Source organism: Molothrus aeneus, chromosome 1, assembly GCF_037042795.1.
Source record: "Molothrus aeneus isolate 106 chromosome 1, BPBGC_Maene_1.0, whole genome shotgun sequence".
In the NCBI taxonomy this organism is placed as follows: Eukaryota; Metazoa; Chordata; class Aves; order Passeriformes; family Icteridae; genus Molothrus; species Molothrus aeneus.
In genome coordinates this window covers 2,768,322-2,790,417 of record NC_089646.1, presented here as the reverse complement: position 1 = coordinate 2,790,417, position 22,096 = coordinate 2,768,322, and the positions used below count along the sequence as shown (strand labels likewise).

At 43.0% G+C, this 22,096-nt stretch overlaps 1 protein-coding gene across 1 annotated transcript in view; it reads right to left on the bottom strand.

The window, feature by feature from the left end:
* CCDC13 (coiled-coil domain containing 13) overlaps window positions 1–21,901 on the bottom strand; it is a 27,888-nt gene extending 5,987 nt beyond the window's left edge. Inside the window, exons 1-13 of the mRNA XM_066554628.1 lie at window positions 21,816–21,901; window positions 18,058–18,278; window positions 14,155–14,303; window positions 11,996–12,138; window positions 9,638–9,727; window positions 9,293–9,409; window positions 8,387–8,491; window positions 7,029–7,193; window positions 6,319–6,495; window positions 4,744–4,929; window positions 3,851–3,927; window positions 1,553–1,627; window positions 616–744 (exon numbers count right to left, since the gene is read on the bottom strand). Of these exons, the coding sequence (XP_066410725.1) occupies window positions 616–744; window positions 1,553–1,627; window positions 3,851–3,927; window positions 4,744–4,929; window positions 6,319–6,495; window positions 7,029–7,193; window positions 8,387–8,491; window positions 9,293–9,409; window positions 9,638–9,727; window positions 11,996–12,138; window positions 14,155–14,303; window positions 18,058–18,272 (1,628 nt within the window). The 5' untranslated portion in view covers window positions 18,273–18,278; window positions 21,816–21,901. The remainder of the gene's footprint in view (window positions 1–615; window positions 745–1,552; window positions 1,628–3,850; window positions 3,928–4,743; window positions 4,930–6,318; window positions 6,496–7,028; window positions 7,194–8,386; window positions 8,492–9,292; window positions 9,410–9,637; window positions 9,728–11,995; window positions 12,139–14,154; window positions 14,304–18,057; window positions 18,279–21,815) is intronic.
* Window positions 21,902–22,096: the final 195 nt, after the last annotated feature.

Here is a 22,096-nt window from a genome sequence, read left to right as displayed (position 1 = left end):
CACACAGACAGGAATATACTTCCAATATTGGAATACAGATTTGGGAATCAAATAACACATACTGGGGAAAAAAACAGTGGCTGAAAGGTGTCAAAAAAAAAAAAATTACTTTGCTTTCCCTTCTCTCCTAAAACATGGTTGGCTTTTATCATCTTACTTTGAATTGAATCATAGAAAACAAAATTTAAAAAAAAACCACTGCTATGCCTCTGTTAAACCAGAATAAATTCATTTAGAAAAGGATATAATGAAACTTAAAAAGAATGTGAAAAGCTTTGGAAGAGAATATTATAACAATAATTACAGTATTTACTACTGATGAATAATATTGCTGCCTCAATAAAGCCATGCATACATAAATACAGCAATTCTGGTTTTATCTAGGTGCAGCAAGCTGGAAGATGGCTCCATTTTTTTCTGCCCTTTGTTCTAAAAGAATAAGAAAAAGAATGAATCATCAGCCAGGCAGGGAAATTGAGCAGAATAAAATTGAAAAGCCCCTATTTAAGGCAAGGATGGCAGTGTGTGATGCACTGTAGTGCACGTCCCAGACTCTGCAGTGCTCCCTGATCCCAGCAGCCCACAGAGGGTGCTGCTGGCAGGATGAGGCTGTACCTTTTCTGCAGCACAGCCACCAGCTCCAGGAGCTTTTCCCTCTCCTCTTCAGCAGGCTGGCACAGAAGCCTCTGTGTTATGAGCTCTCCCAGCAGCGCTTCCCAGCTCAAGCTGTCCGTGCCAGCAGACCTGAGGAAAGCACAAGCACAGAGAGTCTGGTTCCCACCTCTGGGATGAAAGGAATGAAACAAAGGCAGGATTTGAGCACTATCTCCAATACACTTGTCTGAAGGTGAAGGCAGAATGCAGAGCCAGGCTCACTACCTCCCCCCAGCACCCATCTCTAGACTGCAAGAAATAGAACAGAAATATTTGGCTATAAAGTCACTGGGAGTGTCATTAAAAAGCTGCTTCCAGATTGCTTCCCCTCCCCATCACCCCTGAAAACAAACTTCCAACTCTGATCAATTCATTATCCCTGACTCTCCTCTCACTGCTACTGCCAAAGTAAAAGGAGATTCTATCTCCCAAGTGCTACACTAAACTATTAAATGTCCTGCTATTGATTTTCTCCCTCTGAAAGGCTTCAGGCAGCACTTGCACAATGGCTGTTCTTGTGGCCAAAATGTGCTGAAAGGAAGGGGCAGTTTTCCCATGCATCCCATTATTATGTAGTTCATTACTTCTCTGACCTCTCTGCTTTCAGGAAGACCTTCTTTAGAACAAAAAAAAAAAAAAAAAAAAAAAAAAAAAAAAAAAAAGCAGGAGAAATCTTTGTGGTTGGGAGCAAAAATGGAAAAAAATTGATGTCAAACAAGCAGTCAATTACAGAATTAAGAGAGAAATCAGATGTTAGAGCTCTTGGACAGCTTCAGCTAAGAGGAATGGTGCAAGAAGCTTTCATTACAGAAACAAGGCAAGCAAGACAAGGATTTCCAGCAGCTTGCAGAGCATGGCAGAGCACTTTCCTTACTGATAATGAAGTTTATGTACCCACCTTGCAGGTGGGATGAGGAAGAAAGGCTCTGAGGCTGCTGACTCCACGAGCACGTGGCCCATCGCGGACACTGTGCTGGGGGCAGGAAAGCTGGGTTAGGGCTTCACACAGGGCAGTCTTCCCAAAATTCCAGTCCTTCCCCAATGCCTGTGTTTTGTAGGGAAGAGCTCCCTCACCTCACACCTTCACCCAGCACTGGGAGAGGCAATCCCAGCTCTGTGCACTTTGATGGGGATTGCATGTCCCAGATTTTCCTAACAAAGCGACCCCTGCTCTGCAATGCAGGGCACAACTTGGATTTCCCAATGCCCTTTAAAATATATATTTCACACAGCTTTATGTATTTCACACAGCTTTATGTATTTCACCCAGCTCTATGAAACCTGCTTTGTGGAAACCCTCAGGAAGGTCTGTCAGGTTCACTGCTGTAAGAGGAGGAGCCAGCTGATAACACTGGAGTATCACTGCCAGCCTGGATGAGTTTTATATATAATGATGTGTGCTTGGTTAGGACATCCCATTTAGGTGTGTGTCTGTTTGGGACATCCCATTTTAGTGTGGGTTTGTTTGGGATACCAGATTTTGGTGTGTGTGTGTGTGTTTGGGAAATCCCAATTAAGTGTGTGCTTGTTTGGGACATCCCATTTCAGTGTGTGCTTGTTTGGGACATCCCATTTAGGTGTGTGATTGTTTGGGACATCTCATTTAGGTGTGTGTTTGTATGGGACACCAGATTTTGGTGTGTTTGCTGGGACACCCCATTTCAGGAGGTATTTGCTTGGGGGTGTTCATTTCCTCAACACAAATTCAGCTGCCCAAAGCCAAGTCCCTGCCAACTTACCCCACATTTCCTTACTTTAGCTGTAGCTAACAAGAGGATAAAGCCTTAGAATTGTGGAAGTGACAGATGTGCCTTCTGGGCTAGGAGTGGTTAATCCTAAAATCAAGTTAAGTTTCATACTGACAGCCTTGGCCCAGTCTTAAAATGCAGATTTTCACTCTGCCATCTCCAAAAGGTTTAGCATCTATTTATAGAGTTTTTCATTGCACCTTTTCTGATAGGAAAAGATGAGATTCACTACAGCCAAACAGAATTGAGAGTTCATCAGCATATTAAAGTTAACAGAAGGAAGGAGCCTTGCTGACCAATTTATTAACAGCTCTCAGAGTTTTTCAGGATCATTCATTGCCCACCTGACACGTCAGCTCTTTCTGCAACAGAGCCCTTGGCCCTGTACACAAGCAATAATTTATGCATTGCACTTAGTGGTTTCCACAAAGCCATTACCCAGCTTTGGTTCCTGCTTACCATCAGCAGACATGTGAGGTAAAAAAAAAAGGGGATAAAATATAGATTTGCTCCAGGAGAGCACAACAATTTCTGCAGAGTTAGAAGGGGTAGAATTAACACAGTCAGAAGGGTGTAGAAACTTTCAAATTAAAGATGTTTTAAGTCTAACTCAAAACTATAGAATTCTTCTTAAATTTTATAGTAATGCTCTACTTAGGGATACTCAGCTGATTTTAAAGCCAAATTGGGTGTCTAAAGTAATGAGGTAGGAAATTACACAGAAGAGATCAGTTGTAACTTTATCTTGATGAAAAATTTCCCCCATCCCCATCAGACCAGTCTCAAATCCTCACTATCAATTAGACCATGAACTCTTTAGCAGCAATTTAACAGGAAAGGATATAACTTGCTGTGGTAGCATGGTCCCTTTACACAGCCAGAGTGACCCAGAGCCACATCAGTGTAAACACAAATCAGATTTATTGCTGCACTAAGATTAGTGTAATTTACACAGCCCTGAGCGATGCTTTAAAGAGGGTGTTTGGTAAGAACAAATGATGTGGTGTGTTTTCAACATTTTTGCATGTAAATCCTACTCAAAGAGCATTTATTGATTTAAATAATGCACCAGTGATTTAGTGCTTACCTAAAATGGCACTTTGCCTTCATTCCCCACCCTGCTCACAGAAATCTGCTCCTTAGAAGCCCCGTGTCTCACAAGGGAAAAGATTCCCAGGCACTTAAGCTGACCACATAAACATTAGCTGAGCTGCAGGAGAAATAGCTGCACCACCACCATGCCAAATCTAGTCATGTCTGCAAGTCTGTACATCCTTCTCAGTTCCAGGACAAAAGTCCAAGAGATAATGTGATTAGAGATTCCCATATATTGCAAACAGGCTGCCACAGCTGTTGGCACAAAGCACTTGTGGTTTGATGAAACTCCCTGGGAAAACCAAGCTCCTGGATTACTCAAACAACTGGAAATATTGACTTTCTGATCTTACCGGGCAGATTCTGTCCTTCCAGCCTCAGGTGATCCTGAGTGCTCAGAGGGTGGTGGATGAGCAGCTCCTGACTTGTCCTATGGATGGGCAGAATTCTTCTGTTAATGGTGGAGCATGTTGTAAAAGCAATTACATAGTTCAGAGGAAAACAGCTGCGCCGATGCCAAAGCAGCAGCTTTTGATTATTGCTACAAGCCAGCCAGAACTTTTGATTTACAGGGCCTTCTCAGAAGCTCTGCTTTAATTCCCATCCATTGCAGGATGAAAACAAAGCAGAAGTCAGTAAAAAGGGCAGCTTCATATGAAATCAGAGTGCACTAATAAACCAACTGAGCTGGCAGTGATGCTGCTGCACTGTGGGTTGTGTCCCTAAGCCAGGTTTGATCCGGGGTTCAATGCTCCAGCCCCCACTCCTGAGGTATTTGGGAGATTCACAACCTCACCAACCCAGGAGGGTTTTGGATCAATGAGAATGGGATGTCTAAATACTCTTCACAATTCCTGCCTGTGAGACAGCAGCAGCTGCTGATGTTGGTGTGACACATTTGTTTGCTTCCTGCTTCCAGCAGCCAAAGGTGCTGAGCACTGAGGAGTCCCCAGTGCAGCCCCACGTCCTGCTGTCAGTCAGTGACAGTCCTGACATGGCCCAGGTGTGGATGTGATTGGTATTTCTGTGTTTGCTGCTGCTGAAACAGCCTCAAGTTATGCACAAAGGAACTGAGGAGTCACAAAAGAGAATTCCTGCTTTATCATTCTATCAGGAAAGACTGTCAGCAGGACAGGGATCACTGTCTGGAGGCAGTGACCATGTCAGATAACAAAGGACAAGGAAGTGGAAGAGCAGATCTGAGGTGATCACCAAGTGTGCTCCTCTAATTAATTTGTTTGCCTACCTGATGTGTGAGCTGCCCAATCTCCTCCTCCAGAGTTTTAACCTTTGCTTCTCTGTCAGCCACCAACTGCCTGAGCTCATCTATCAGGGTGCTTTGTTTCTGAATCTCAGGGTCCATCATCTCCTTGTTCTCACCCTTCTTCTGGCTCAGGCCCTTTAAAATCTCCTGCATTTGCTTCTGCTGGCTCTGGTAAAAATAGAAACAGGTGAGATCTTTATTTGGTCCACAATGATTATTTTAAACCTCCCCAAGACAAATATCCATTTAGGAATGGTAGAGCAAGTCCCTGCCCTGCCAAGCCCATTCCTTGGTGGGAGCACACTGGTGTCACTTTGGCAATTTGATTTGTTATGTTAACCTGAGCAACGTTCAGATTCAATTTGCTGCCAGCTCTGCTGCTCAGTGTAGCAGAAAACAGAACAAGAAAGGCTGGCCTTTGATAAAGAAGTGATTTTTTTTCCATAAACTGAATGAAACTCAAGATTTCAATGTGCTTTTTGTGGAATTAGAACATGATCAGATCCTGTGATAGTGATATTAAAAGCTGAGGGTACTGTGGGGTGACAGATATGAGGCCAGGCTGCTTCACCAGTAGTTTTGGAGGTTTTTTTCCACACTGACAAATCTAATACCTGTCAGGCAGTTTGTTCTGTCAGGCCAACAACCTGCAAGTAAAATGCTTTTGTGATAGAAGGGATAAAAGAGATTAACCATCCCTTCCCAAATAAACTTGCATCTTTCTGTACTAATTTTAGTGGAAATGCTCAGAGAAAGTGACAAGTGTTCTTTGGCACCCCTAATCTGCTGGTCAGCACCCACAGGGCCTGGTGGGAGAAGGGTGAATGCCAGCTGAGCTAAAACCTACCCAGAGCAGCAGGGAAATCTGGGTGGTTTGAAACTAGTGAGGAGTTGGATCAGGAAACACAGAATTAACCCTGCTAGGAGGTGGTGTATGAATTTATTTCTATCTCTAATAAATTTGCTATTTTAATTGAGGAAGGCTGCTTAAAACCATGGCAGGACCATGACAGGAGCCATTTATTTCTTTCTCAGCATCTTTGAGCCTTTGTTAAAACTCTTGGTTTTGAAGAGGCCAAATCCTCTCAGCCCCTGCAGGTGAGTGTGCACATGGTTTAGTGCTCATGGTTCAGCTTGTGTGTGGTGGGCTGTGTAACAAAATAAATGGAAGTTTTGTTACAAACAAAAAATTCCTCCAGGCCTGCAGGCATTTTAAGGGAAAAAAAAAAATCTACCAGTGGAGCTGAAAGCAGAACAAAGAACACAGGCCTTGGGTCAGACTGAAGCCCTTCCTCTACCTACTTCAATCCTTCTGCAAAATGTTTCTGCAGTTCCTGCAGCTCAGGGCCACTTGGCTGTCACTGTCACACCTGGTGCTGTCTCACAGCCCTTACAGGACCTGATCCCAAATGCAGGAGGGCTTCAGCTGACAGGAAAACCTCTGGCTGTCACACTTGGATCCATCAGGCTCCTGCACACCCTAAGGCTGTGTGTGCCATGGAAGGACATCATGTTTTATCACCCATAGAACAGGGCTGGGGCCAACACAGACTGTACCAGCAAGGCATCTATGAGCTCATCATCGTGTTTCCCTTTCTCCAGCAAGGTTCCAATCTGGCCCTTCAGCATCTTCACTTCTCCACACAGCATTTGGTTCCTGGCTCTTGAGGCATCAAGTTTTTTTTTCAATTCCTCGTGGTTTTTTTGGAGAGTGTTGTGTTGCTCAGAGAGTTTCTGCAGTGATGTAAAAGGAAAAGAAAGTTATAACTTATCACCAGGCCTCAAGTGCTGTGGTGAGCAAAAAGAATCACACATTACCTGGTAGAATCTAAAAAATGGGACTGGAATACTGTATTATTCCTAAGGAAATAGAAATTATAAATGCTACTGGCTGCCTGCTTGCCAACATCCAAAAAGGGTCTGTCTGCTCAGGAATCCAGGTGGTCTGGGTAGATTCTCCATTATTCTGGATTCTGATTCTCCATTATTCTGTTGATATGGAGAAGTCCTACAGATCCAGGAGTGTGAGGGGATGTCTGTATTTGGGATGAAGAATGCACACCTGGCCAAGGGGTGAGAGGGCTGCTAAGGAGTTTGGGTGCAGCTGTAGCAGGGCTTGGCTGTGAAGTGGGGCAGAGCTTCCTCCACCAGACCAAGTGGGTTTATGAAATGGTTTTAGGTAGGGTGCAACACACCCTGAAGGCAGAACAAGCTATGACACACTGCTCCACACCCAAACAGAACTCTGTCAGCTCACAGGATTCTACCTCCAAAGATTCCCTCTTTTCTTTCTCCAAGCTGCGAATCTTCAGCAAGTTCTTCTCTTGGACTGACAATTTCCTTGGATCAGGAAATGCCAGCAGTCCCTCATCCATCTCCAGCAGTGAAGTTCTGATCTTTTGCTGATTCAGTTTATGCTCCAGCTCGTGAACCTATGGCACAATGATGACAACTCACCCAGAGCTTCACCAGGGGCACAGGGCAAAGAGGACACAGCCAAAGGCAGCTCAGATTATTGCTTGATATTTTCATGGTTAACTAAGACACTAGCAGTGTCTGGTCTTTCAAACTGAAATTTAGCTGCTAATAAACATGCAGATTTTAAGGCATCTGTGCAGGATGGAGATGTGGGACACATGGGAGATCAGTGCCTTTGTGGAGCCACATTTGGAGGCCAGACAGGCACTCCAGAGCACTGGAATTGCTGCTGTGTGAATCCAAGGGAACTCAGCTGTCCATTGCTCACTGCAGGCTGCTTTCATTGTCAGTGGAAGGAACTGGGCACTTCCACAGCTCAGTTCCTCTGCCCTGCTTTGGAGGAACCTGCCTCACTTTTGATCCAGTGACTGGATTTACAAGATCCCCACTGACTACAGAAGGGGCCTGAGGAGTCTGGATCAGAAAGAAATCTGCACATTAGAGCAGAGAACAGTAGGATCAGTGGTCAGATGAACCCCAGGCAGGGATAAAACAGGGGGAAAGGGAATTTGCTCAAGGGAAAGCAGAGGTTAAAAATCTCAGTCAAAATGCAAAAAAAAAAAAAAAAAAATCAGTTTGATGGCATATAATTGAACAGCAGGAAAATAGGAAAATTACATATAAAATTGCCTGAGAGAAGTTTTATTTAGATGCAGACAAAACTGCCTCCCTGCCTCCTGCTGACATTTCAGCTAAACTCTGCCCTTCAGAAGACTCAAGAGTTAAAGATTTTACTGAAGCTCCTGAGGGAACAACTTGAAAACCTGATCTGGCCTCAATTCTTCCCATCTGACTCCAAGCACTGAACAAAGGTGTCTAAGTCAGAGCACAGACACTGACAGGGCTCCTTCTGTTCTCAGTGGAGAGAAGCACCTTCAAAACACCCTGGGACTTGAACCGGGCTGCCACAGCTCTCCAAGGTCACTGAACTCCTTCCTTTGACACAGATGTGAAAGATTCCCAGCTGAAATAGCAAAGCTTGCAGGGCTGCAGAGTCATTAACATGGTGTGCACACATCAACAGAGAGATGCTAAGAATTAATGAAGAACTAACAGTACTTTTACCTTAATTGGAGGTGATATCTGTACTTAGAAAGAGAATTCCAGCTGAAATGTGTTCCAGCCACTGTGCAGGGCTGTAACTCACCTTGCTTTGGAGAAGGACAATTTGCTGAGCTCGCCCACGCCAGCTGCCAGAATTGGTCAAGAGACTTTGGATATTCACATCTTCCCCAACTTCTTTGGCTAAAATCTGGGAAAAGGGATTGACATCAACAATAAGGCTTAAAAGGATGTGTTTGGGAGAAGGAAGGAAAAGCAGCTCTCTGTAACAGGGAGCACAAGCAGTTTTCAATATCCACAATTATTTGTGATAGGATGAATATTTACCCATAATTAACCAGGAGCAGAGCAGAGGTATTGTCCTCATACACACCAGGAATTGAACCAATCTCCCTTGCAAAATTCTGACACAGCCAAACTTAGTATGAAGAGCATTTAAATTATTTATAAAAAGGTCAGCAGAGCTCTATTTTTAGGACCATATTCTCTACTCTGATCTGCATTGCAGGTCTCCTACACAAAGTAGGGAAACCAAAGAGAATCAGAGCACATAAGAACACTTAAATCCATCATGAATCAGAGGAAAAGGTTATTCTGGATGTCATTCCAACAAACTCTTTAAACACATGCTTTAGTTCAAGCAAGACCTTGAATCTCATTGATTCCCATGGCACTGGAGCTACATTAAAAGTAAATACATAATTAAATGTATGGGAAAGGAGGAATGAACCTGGATGTCACAAACAGTTCTGCTGATCTGGGACTTTAAAACTCAGAAGGATTTGTGTCCAATGGACAGTGGGAGGCAAAACATGAGATCCCTGTGTCCAGGAGCACAATTTCAATCCCAACCCCTACCCTTGTGTCTTCCTCAGCTCCCTCCTCCACTGGAACAGCTCATGGGGGCCAACCAAAGGCCAAAGCCCCCCAGTTTCCCAAGACTTAACCTCCTGCAGGGGTGCCAGCCCCAGACTGCTCCCTGCAGTGGTACCTTTTGAGTCAGCTTCAGTTCCTGTTTCAAATTCTGGAGCTGGTTTCGATATTCTGTCACTTTTCCGTTGGCTGTGCTCAACTTTTCTTGCAGTGCTTTCACCTCTGGATTTTCAGCCTTGGAGGAGAGGAATGTATTTGGTGAGAACAGAACCCTCAGGGAAAAACTGAAGGGATTAACATCTATGGAGCCATCAGAACCACTGAATTATTTTTTCCAGACCTAATTTTTGGGGCATAGAGGGGGTACAGGGGGATTTGGTCCCAAAACTGGTGACAGGGACCTTGTTCTACAAAGGAGCTGAGTATCAGCTGCTGATTTCCTCATTTTTGTTAAAATTCCTACCAAGCTTCCTTCCAGCTTTTTCAGAGCTGATTCCTTGATTCCTGCAGCATCACCACCAAGGGAATGGATTTTTTCTGCAGCTGCCTGTAGCTGGAAAAGAACCCCATTGTTAGTGTAGAATGGATGCACAGAACAGCATCACTCCATGGAGTATTAATTAGCAAAAAATTAAAGTTGCATGTTTATGTACTCTAAAAAACCTTAATTTTCCATTTTTTTGACACTATCAGTAGGAAAGCATAATTTTTTTTTCTTTCTGAAATGCTTCCTAAAGAATCATGCTGTATTTTACTGTGGAAAACTTCAGAAGATATCTCTGACTTGCTGAGATGGGGTCAAATTTCAAGTATGGAGACTCCTGAGGCATTTTATCACAAAAAGTATCTCAAATGAATGTTTATATACATAAATCCAAATCTTGTCCAGCCCAGAATATTTCATAAAAAGCAAATAGTACTTAATAGAGAAACACAAAAGGAGAAATCTACCTGACACCCTAGAACTGAGATTTAATGGTGTTAAGGTTCTTTTTCTTTAGCTGGGACCTCTAAAGCAGCATTTTTTAACTGCTTTAAATAACTTATTATTTAAGAATAAAAACTCTGTCTCCTCTTGCTTGCCACAGCAAAGGAAAACAGACATACAACCCCTCCTGCTCTGAATCATGCCCTATGCTGCTGTTGCAAAGATTTTTAAATGGATGAGAGTGCAGGAATTTGGGACTGGAAAGGCCAGGAAGTGTTGCTTTAAAAGTTTGGGACTTCATTCTTTGAGGTGGGTGGAAAATCTTGATTATTTGCCTGAATTAAGGAAGGCTCTAAGGAAGAGCTCCTTCATTAAAAAAGGGCATCTGGGGAAAAACTCACTCAGGGCCAGCTCTAATTTCACCCTTTTTCATGGGGTTAGGGCCACTCTTTCTATCCAGTCCATAAAGTTCTGTATGAACTGATAATGAGGAATTTCAGCTGGAGCTGGCAGCTGCTGGCTTCAGTTCTGAGGAAATTTTCTGCAAACATCCCTTTGCTTCCATGGCCCACCCTTTGCCAAGTGATTGTTCAGTGGCCACACCTTCCATTCTGTTTGGGGTACATAATTATGGTAAAATACTTATGATTTACAGATTTTTCTGTTCTCATGCAAGGAAAGAGCTAAAAATAGGTAAAATAACAGTGTTTTCCAAATATCAGTCTACATTTTTGATAGATACCTCCCAGTGTCTAACCTTGCTTTCATTTTACATCATTTCCATCTTTATCTTCTTCCTGAAATGTTTGTGTTCCTCTCTTTTTGGGCCAAAATCTGAGAATGTTTATGTTTCTGTTTGAATAATGTTCATTCCACTTCTGCAGTAGGGGAGAGGAACCAAGTTGATTTTTTCTTAAGTTATTCATGAATTGCTCCATTACTTGTGTGATTTTGTAGGTCCCAAACTACACCTGATACTTGTTTGCCAACCTGCCAACTGTTTGACAAGACCCCTGTGACCAGAACACTGTGGATTTATGCAGGAGTTCTCAAAAATTTAATTTAATCTATGACTTCTTGATCTTTCAGGTAGCTGGGGTGCAATTCAGGTAGATGCATGAGTCATGATAATAAGTGATGGTGAAAGGCTGAGTGAAAATGCAGCTGTCAGCATTATTGATTTATTTAACTGATGTCTTCTAAGAAAGCAAAGTTCAGAAAAAAAAATAAAAGTAATAAAAAAATCACCAATACTGTGTAAGGAAGAGGGGCAGTAGCCAAAGGACAAAGCAAATATTGACATCAGGACATCTCCTTTTCAATTCAGCAGCCACCTGAGCAAAATTACTTCTGTGAAAGGTTGGCAAAAAGTCACAGTAAAGTAGAAAATTTAATCTGCCTGAATGAAGATTTGCTGTCTTATATGACAGAGTTTGGTGTTGTCTCAGCTCTGTAAGTACTTATTCCAGAAAACAGCTTTCATTACAGGGATAACAAAAGCTTAAAAGATTAAAGAACTAATTAGTGACTGGTTTTAACGAGGTGGGAATGTAAGACATAAAGGTGTGAAATTTGCTTTTCCTCACAAAAAAATAAATAATAAGAGAAATAGCATTGACAAACTGGTAGAAAAGTCTCTGAGCTTCTACAAATGAACATTCCTAATTGTTGTTTAATAAATCCTTGGCTCATTATAACTGCAGAAGTGAAATTTGATTCCTCTGCCAAGGTGAAACAGCTGAGGGAACATCATGGACAGAAATGACCACAACCCAAAGCAAACACGGATTTAAGAGCAAATTCAACACGGGAACATGAACCAAATCCATTCTCTATCCCAGAGGCTGGATTTCCATGTTTTATCACACAAAAAGAACAAGAAGAATGCCTCACTTCTCTCTCCAGCTCCTTGACTCTGTGATTCAGCTGCTTCACTCTGGCTCTCTCACTCTCAAACTCAGCAGTCACCTCCCGATTCTTTTTGGCCAACTCCACGATTTTAGTGGCAGCCACGTCTCCAGCTAAACCAGACACCCCTGAAAGGAACACATCAAAGCAGAGGGCACATCTCACAGGCAGGATTCAGAACAGAGCAGGCTTTTGTTCTCTGTCACAATGAACTTGCATTGTCCCATCCCTTCCTCTCTGAGCTGTGCCAGGCACTCCAATGAACAAGTGAGGGAAGAGATGGCAGAGGTGCCAGCTTGATGGGTTGGTCCTTTGATTCAGCAGCACACCACAGCCACATTTCACACTGTGGCAATGTTTATACACATAAATCCAAATCCTATCCAGCCCAGAATATTTCATAAAAAGCAAATAGTACTCAATAGAGAAATATAAAAGGAGAAGTCTACCTGACACCCTAGAAGTGAGATTTGATGGTGGTAGTAGCCACATTTTTACCTAGAGAGGGCAGTGGTGTTTCCTGCTCGCTGCTGGGAAGGACAGCTGGGAACAGGATTTTTTGGCATTATCACAGCAAAAGGCAACGCTCTGCTTTGCCTGGTTGTTTACTACAGGAGGAGCTGCTGGAACAGAGGTGTGAACGTTTCTAGACATCAGTCCTCAAAGGTCAGGCACAATATTACAGCTGGGTCCTGGACAAGGTCCAGGGAATTTCATTGTGCCTATTTATAACTCCCTTGGGATTACACAGGGAGCTTCACTGTCTGACTCTTTTAATTGCTCTTTCAATTAGCCACGTCACTGGCTCCCTCATCAGGGAGGGTTTGATTAGTGCCACAAACAGAGCACACCCCAGGCCTGGCTGTTGTGTCACCTGGCTCTGGTTAACACCACACAGGTGAAGCAAAGCTCTTGTACAAGTGCAAAATCAATGTCGTGGGCAAACAATGTCCACAGAAACTTCCAGCTCAGTGAGGAACATGAGCCTGCAACAAGAAACCCTTGGTGGGGGTGTGCAGACTCAACTTGGCTGCTGTCATTGCTCTTAACTCTTTCATCCTCCTTCAGAGCCCTGCAGGAATCACTTTTCTCTGATATTCATGAACTGGGGTGGGATGAGAGGTGAGAGATCACTCCCAAGTGAATGCTGAGGCCCATACAGAGACATTCATGGGACCACACAGAACACAGCTGGGAACAGAATTTGTTCCTATGCCACTGTTTAGAAACCTTCTAAAGAACACAATTTATTGTTTTAAATGAATTTATTTTAAAAGTATTTAAAATGTTTTTTTAAAAGCAATTTAGATCAATACATTATTTTCAAAAGCACTATTCCTTTGTGTGATTTGTGTTACTCCTCCCACCTAGGAGCTACTTTTACCACAGTTTTCAGGATAAATAATGGCTGCTGAGAATCACAGTAAATACTAAATTAACCAAAGCCAGGTTGCTGTTTCCATGTTAAATTGCTGGTCTTCAAATGCATTGCACACACTCACCCCAGGCTTTTCACTCCCAAGCAATGTGGGGATTGCCACAATGCAGAGAGGAAAACAGAGGCAAGGGATTGGCATCAGCCAGAGGAGCTGCACCAGCACATCTGGCTCCTCTGCTGACCAGGAAGAGATCATCACCTCTCCTAAGCACAAACTACAGCTGCTTTTCAAGGATTAAGGTGGAATTTCATGACATTTCGTTCTCTTCGTTGCTGGTTTCCCCTTCTCTTCAAGCCTGGTTATCGCTGCTGTCCTGACCAACAGTGGCACCCAGTGGAGGAGGTGCAGCCTGCACAGTTCCGTTGTCAAAAACCACCAAAATCACTTTAGAACCTGAATTTTGCATTCATCCAGCATCCTTCCTCTGCCCTGTTCAGGCAGGAAAAAAAGGAGCCTGAATAAGAAATTTAACCCTACAGAGCAGAGAAAGCTGCAGCACAGCTCTTTAACACTAACAGCAAGTTTTCCAAAATAATATTTTTATGGAACTTCATTATTTTTGTGCCAATAACAGCAAGCTTACAGTTTTATGAGGAACAGAAATCACTGTGTACCCTAACAGAGCACAATTCTTTTCAGGGACACTTTTTGGTGATCAGCATCAAGCAAACCAACATGGGGAGAACACAAAGTTGCTGTGTTTACCTGACAGAGCCAACCTCTCCTCCCTTACTCTTTTCTGGAGCTCCTTTATTTCAAAATCTTTCTCTGCCATCAGTCTGTAGAGCCTGCAGTTCTCATCCCGGAGCTCTCGGAGCTGATCCTGCAGCTGCTCATTCTCAGCCTCAAAGAAACTGGGAAAAAATTAACCAGAATGGTAAATAATGCACAAAGAGGTGCTCCTAGAAATAAAATAATGAAACAACTGCATGATGGATGGGCTGAGCTTATCAGGAGTGAGTTTATTGAATTAGGCAGAATGTCCTAAACCTCAGATAAGAACACAAGCTGATTATCTGATCTATTTAGATAACAACTCCTTAAAAAAAAAAATGCACTTTCTTGAGCTATCTGGGGTAAAACATCACAGAACAGGTTGAGGTTACCAAATAGTGTCATCTCAGTGTTACTTACCTGCTTCTTCAGAGGAAATCAGGCAGCATTCAGCATGTGGGACATTCAGGCTTTCTTTTCTATACTTGACAAAGCCAAGAGAAGCCAACAGAGCATTGACTATAAAGCTGCCCCTGGGGTCTTTTAAAAAATCAATGTTTTAGAGCAATTCATAACAGACCAATTTCCCATGTCCTCAGCTGATTCTCCTGGAACCCTGTGAGCATCAGTTTGTATTGTTAATGGTGCCTTTTGGAATTCATTTAGAAACAGAGAATGCTCAAAAAAAGCCCTCTGAATGGAAAGAAACAGCCCTGCTTCTCCTATTCTTCAGGACATTTAGCAACATTTAAAGGTTTCATCTCTCTAAGATGTCCAGAGAATTAATAACTTTAATCCCTTTATGGCCCTGATGTGACGGGTCCTTCAAATAATAAAATCCAGGAGCTGTGGCCTCAGGGGCTCCATTCAGTTGTGGGAGTTCAGAATTATCTGAGCTCACTGACACAGGGTCCTTGAGAAAACTTGGGATTTAATAAAATTACCCACTCACAGGTGACATTTGGGCTGCCCACCTGACCCCAGCTGCTGCTGGTGCAAGATGCAGGTCTCCAGTGCCCTGGGATTCCCATGTGGAAGTTCCTGATAATCTACAGCATCTCAGTTATCCAGACACCTAAATCAGCTGGATGAATTGACTCCTAGATTCTCATTTAACCCTCAATATTTACACTTTGGAGATGTGGTTTGGACAAAGCCTGGTTGATACAGTAGGTACCTGTAAACACAACCAAGTCAGGTGTCTCAATAATCATCTCAATTTTTTTTATTCCAAAGTTTTTGCAAGCTCTCAGCACCCCTAGGACCTGAGAGCTTTTAAATGCACCCTCCATCTGCCCATGGACCCCTGAAAGCACTGCCATAAACAGCACAGGCAGTTTAGGAGAGGATTCACAATGCATAATTAAGAAATGCACTTGTGTTTCAAAGCTGCAAATCAAAGGGAGATCAAAGGCAGCTGTTCACAAAGGAGAAGAAAGCAAAGAGCAATGTGAGCAAAGGCAGAACTGAGTTATTCCCACATGAACCACTCAGAGGAGTGAGCAACAAAACTCAGATCCAATTAGAGACACTTGAACCAAAAGATTTTGAACAGTTGGGGGATTAACGTGGAAAAAAGGTTCTAAGCTCTTAACACACCTGAGCAGTGAATTCTTCTGAGAGCTGGAGTCCAAGTGTTGAGGAAAAGCACTCAGAGGAGGATGGACAGAAATCCCAAGTGCACAGAGCTGGAGTCTTCTCTGAGGAACTTCCCACCCCACCCCACCCCAGAGTGACTCTCCCTGTCACAGAGGCTACAGAAAATGAGCCAAAAGAAATGGGCTGCCAAAGGTGCCCCTTTTCACTCTCCTTCAAGGAATCAAAGCCAGGTGGAGCTTATGAGCAGGGCTCTGCCCGGAATTCAGGTGGTTTCCCACATTGCCTGCCCTGTTCAGGCCAAAAAAAGTAAGGAGTGATTTAACTTTTGTCAAATTGTGTCTTTCCCAGCTCTTGTTACAGATTCTGCACGTGATGGGGAGAGTCACTTAGATACATTCAAGTACAACAAACAGAGAAGGGAGGATAAAGTTGCAGAGAGAACATAACAGAAAGGCAGGAATATCAGCTAAACACTTGTCTAAACAAGACTGGGGAGTAGGATGGGAGGAAGGAAAAAAGAATTCCCAAGGCTCAGAGGAAGGGAGACTTCTGAGAGGAAAATGTTTTCTGATTGCTGCTATAAACAGCAGTGACAAACTCAAATCACTGTCACTGCAGGCCATGTGGAGTCCTGTGATCCTGGAACAAGCCTCTGATGTGTTGTCATGGGAATATTGCAGAGAACATCCTGGTGAATCCCTTCCAAAAACAAATCCTGCCTGGATTTGATCACTCACAACCACTCTGCTGAATGTACACGAGCAAAGGACAGTCCAGATCTATCTGCCACACCTGCCATGTTAAATGAGGACTTTTGACAGTGACACAGCAACAGAGATGAATAAAAAATCTGGGGTTACTCAGGCCTAAAGTACTGAACTCTAAATAGCAGAGAACTACTGGGCTTTCCTGTGCTCTGCACACTGCCCAGGCTGTGCCATGGGAGCACCTAAATCCCTTTCCTCTGCCAAACATCTGAACTATGGGAATCAGCCTCACAGGAATTTTTTAAAAATCAAATTTCCATCATAATCTTCTACAGATTATCAGAAAACAATGTTGAAGGGAAGGGGTTGGACTGGGGGCTAAACTTGGCAAATCAGAGAGCTCTGGTGAGTGCATGAAAATTTCTTGACCTGGCTTCACTACTGCCACAGAGCAAAGCCCTGAACAGCTGATGTTGCAGTAAGGTAGAAAAATCATAAAGAAAGGCTTCATAAAATCAAGCCTGCTCTGTTAAAATCAATGGCTGGTCTGGTCAAAGCTAATAGTTTGCAGTTCCCATGTGAAAGCAATCCTAGTGTGAGCAGTTCATTAACATAACAATCTATTCCTGGGTGAAAAACAACGGGTACCTGTATAAACTGTTTTTACACTGTTAGAAAAATGAAAACTATCCCTCACAAACAACTTTTCCTGCACTTATACCCCGAGGATTTGAGTGACCAATCAATACAGAGTAACAACTTGTTGCTAACCAATAAGTTACAGAGTAACAACTTATTGCTAACCAATAAGTAACTGTCAAGCAAAATACTGAGCAATTGGAGTCCCACATGAAGTCTGAAAAACTGAATAAAAAGGAGTTATGTGAATAAAGAATGGGCTTTTTCCACCATGAAGAAATGGAGTCCCATGTGATTTATTCCCATAGCCAGCAGTGCAGACACCTTTGGGTGTGTCCAGCCCCAGACCTGCTCTAGTCAAGAGCATTCATTGGGTCAGAGGGAAAGGCTGACTGCAACCTGGGAGGAAGAGACATGATCTGAGCTGGGGCTTTAAATCTCTGCTCCAGTACTCAGCTCAAAGGAAAACACAAGATTAAGGGATATCCATTCCAAAATGCCCAATGTCCTGGTAATCTTGTGATCCACTAAATCAGGATATACTGCAAAGAAATCCCAGGGAAAACTTCTGCACTGCAGGCCTGTGGCTTGCTCCCACTAGCTGCTTTGCCTGTGTCCATCTTTGGAAATTATTCCTGTAGAGAACCTATTAGTTTAAAGCTAGGCAGGAACTAAGCAGCAGCTCAGAGGGTGCCAGTGACCCCAAAAGGCTGGATTGTGTCAGGTGGTACCTGGCTGCCCCTTCATTTGTAAAATACTGACATTAAAGAGCACAGAGCACAATGCCCTGAGGATAATTAGGGACAAGGAGAATCTGCTCAGGATAATGAAAGCCCAGTGTGTGAAAACAGAAAGTGTCCTCTCAGCTTAATAATACTGAGTTTCATGAGATCATAAGCAAAATACACTCCAGTGACTTCCTGAAGGAATGGTGCTGCCAGACCTTTACCTTTTGCTGGCATCTTCCTTTACAGGAGGTCCTTTTTTAAACAGGTTTAGATCACTCAGTGCTCTTACAGTCTCCTTTGTGCTGCCAGTGCTCTTCTGCCTGTCCTGCTTCTCCTTCTTGGCCTCCATCAAATTCTTCAGCCGCCTTTGCTGCTGCTCCTGATAAGCCTTGAACTGGCTTTTGAAATCTTCAGTCACTTTTACCTCTGGCTCCATTGTTTACTAAAAGCATAAGGAGAGGAAAATAAGAAGTGACAGAGAGCAGAGATCAGCACTGCTCTGAGAAACATCCCCTTCTGGCAGCTGCTCTGCAGCTTTTCCTCCCTGACCTTGCCCAGTCTCCCACCTCTGTCACAGACATGTTTTATGAAGAATCCTTTTTGCCAGGATCTTTTCTCCTGAGAAGCTGAGAAGCTTCAGCTTCTCCATGTTTTGCTGCTGTGGAATGCAACAGGTGCATCTTTGATTGGTCTCATGTGGTTGTTTCTAATTAATGGCCAATCACAGCCCAGCTGTCTCAGACTCTCTGGTCAGTCACACGATTTTATTATCATTCCTTTCTATTCTGTTCAAGCCTTCTGATGAAATCCTTTCTTCTATTCTTTTCGTAGAGTTTTCATTTATCATTTTGTTTTAATATAAGATATATCATAAAATAATCAATCAGCCTTCTGAAACATGGAGTCAAGATTCTCATCTCTTCCCTCACCCTGGGACCCCTGCAAACACCACCACACACCTCCTCCTCCTCCTCCTCCTCTCCAGCCCTGCTTCAAGTCCCTTTTCCATAAATGGCTTTTAAACAGCCCTTTTAAAAAAAGCTTTTGGTTTTTTTTTTTCACTCCAGAATTCAAAAAGCAACGTTTCCAAATGTTCCTAAACAGACCTGCTTAAATAAACATTTTAACAGAGGAGCAGGCTGGGGCCAAATCCCAGCCAATGTGGCAGCCAGGCCACACTGGAGTGGTTGGGACCCTCCAGCCTCCCTGCCCATGTCCAGGAAAGGTGCAAATCCCCCCATTTTTGGGTTCATGAGAGAGAAAGAAAAATATTTTTTTCCTTATGATCCCTTCAGGCAAGACAAAAGTGTGGCTTACACCTTTCCTGCAAATTACTGAGTGATACCAATAAATAACTAAATAATAACACATTAATTATTAAGTATATTTAATTATAACAATATATTATGAATAGATATTTTTAAATATTAATATCACTACCCAAACATTTTCTTAGGATGACTAAAGCCAGTTTTCTGATAAATTGCAGCCCCTTTCTCCTTCTGTTTGACATTTATTGTGGGCAAAAAAAACCCCCCTATTGCACCTTTGGTCTATTTATAATACATAAATACCTCCAAAGGCACGCCCTGCACTGAGTAATTATCACAGGGCCTTTCCCACACTGAGGGAAATCCAATTATCCTGATTAATGCACCAAAAGGCAGAGTGTCCCTTTGTGTATTTTATGGGCAGAGAGTCACCTGGACAAGGTGCAAAGAGCAGAGTCTGGTGCCTCTGCACAGCCCACAGGGCTCTGGGCATGAGGGATCAAAGAATTACTGAGTCAGTGAGGCTGGAAAATTAATTTTAATTGATTAAAGGCGATTCTGAGATTTAGAAAAAGCCTACAGAGATAAGGAGCCCATTCCATTTACTTAAGCAAACTGGATATAAAATTTAGACAGCTTTTCTGGGTTCAGTAACCTTTGGGTTGATAATTAAATTTCTAATTAGATTGGATTTCTTGATAGGTTTAGCTACTGACCTTAAAGATAGCAAAGATAAGCAAGAACATCTTCAAAGAATAGCTGTCTCTGTTCTGAAAATATCCTAGAATTCTTAGTAGAGTAACTATTTTAGGCTTCATGATTTTTCTCAGAATTTTCTTTACTTAGACTGCATTGCTGATTAATTTATTATTTCGTAACTTATTGAGTTATTTACTCATCTATAGGCCAGAAATGTGCATGGTACTCAAGGTGCAGCTCCAACCCCACAATGCTACAATGGAAAAACCCTCTCAGATCCTCCAAGTCCAACCATTACCCAGTGCCACCACCAAACCTTGTCCCCAAGTGCCACATCCATGTGGGATTTGAGCTCTTCCAGGGATGAAGTGCTCCACACTGAAAGGTTTGTGAAAAACACCAATCACTTGTTTCTTAAAATTTTAAAAGTTTAATAGTAATAAAATGGTTATAAAAATAGTAATATCATTAGAGTAATGATAATTTGGACAATTTGGATTAGGACAATATGAGACAATAGAAACAAAGAGTTACAGATGTCCAGGTACCTTTTTCTGGGCAACATAAGCCTGAAAAAGGACCCAGGTTAACAGAGGATTTACCTTTAAAAACAATAACCTGTTGCATATTCATACACCTCATACATGATGCATAAATTCCATTCAAACACAGGATTCTGTCAGGGCAGTGTCAACTTCTTCCTCTTAATCCTAACTGTGTCTTCAGGGCTGAGCAAGGCAGGAAGAAGTTCATTTCTACTGATAATGGGGCAATAAATTCTCTTTCTCTGTGTGAAAAATGTGTATTTTATGATTGGCTTTTCATAAATATTAAAATGAATATGATATGTGTTGTGTTAGAAAGCAATGCTGTATTAATTCTCGTAAGTAGTGTGTTAAGTATAGTTTTAGGTTATAACATAAGGTTAAATAGAAACTATGCTATGTAGGATACTTTTTTTAAAGAAAGGATTCACAGCAAGATAGCAGCCACAGGACACCTGAATCTTTCAGAGAAAGAGAATTTATTGCCCCATTATCAGGGGATATGAACTTCTTCCTGCCTCGAAGGCACTGTCAGTATTAAGAAGTTGATGATGACCAGACAGAATCCTGTGTTTGAATGGAATTTATGCATCATGTATGAGGTGTATGAATATGCAACAGGCTGTTGTTTTTAAGGGTTAATCCTGTTAACCTGGGTCCTTTCTCGGGCTCGTGCTGCCCAGAAAAAGGTACCCAGACGTCCCTAACTCTTTGTCTTTATTGTCTCATATTGTCCTAAATCAGATTGTCCAAATTATTATTACTCTAATTGTATTCCTATTTTTATAACCATTTTATAACTATTTAACTTCTAAAAACAAGTGATTGGCGTTTTTCACATCTGAAAGATTCAGGTGTCCTGTGGCTGCTATCTCGCTGCGAGTCCTTTCTTTAAAAGTATCTTACATAGCATAGTTTCTATTTTAACATTATAACCTAAAACTATATTTAACACACTAGTAACAAAAATTAATACAGCATAACTTTCTAACATAACATAATATTCGTTTCAATATTTGCGAAAAGCCAATCCTAAAATACACATTTTTCACAAGGTTCAACACTTCCAGTGATGAAATATTCCAGAACATCTCCAGAATATCGATGAAACATTCCAGAATATCTCCTCTAAACCACCCCTGGCTCCAGCCAGGAGGGCTCCAAGGCGGGGTCACCTGGAGCAGGTGACACAGGAGCTCACCCAGGTGGCTTTGGGATGTCCCCAGAGAAGGAAACTCCACACCCTCCCTGGCCAGACCTTCCCAGCTCTCTGCAGAAAGAATTTCTCGCCCATTTCGAGGCAGAATTTCTTGTGTTTACGTTTATAAATTTTAATTGCAAACCTGTAGCTGTAATTGCCACCACCCCTGTGTCCTGCCAGGACCTGCTAGGTCCCGGCAGTGCCGCGCTGTTCCCCCATAGCGGGAACTCCTGCCCGCGCTTCCCGCACCTGCCCCGGCCTACCCAAGCCGCGTTCCCGAGGGCACCGGGAGGGTGGCACCGGCTGGGTGTCCCCGGCTGTCCCCGGTTCCTGCTGGGCAGCGGCGACACCGGAGTTTTGGCCCCGGCTCCCGGTGCGGTGCCCATGGCAACGCGCGCGCGCCCTTCCCCTCAGCGCAGCCGCCATGATGGCTCCCCCTCACACACCGCTCCCTATCGCCATTCCCGCCATTCCCGCACCGATCCCGGCCCCTCGGCCCCTCGAGCGGCTCCTTCTCCCCCTTCACGGTGGTTAAAACAGGAAA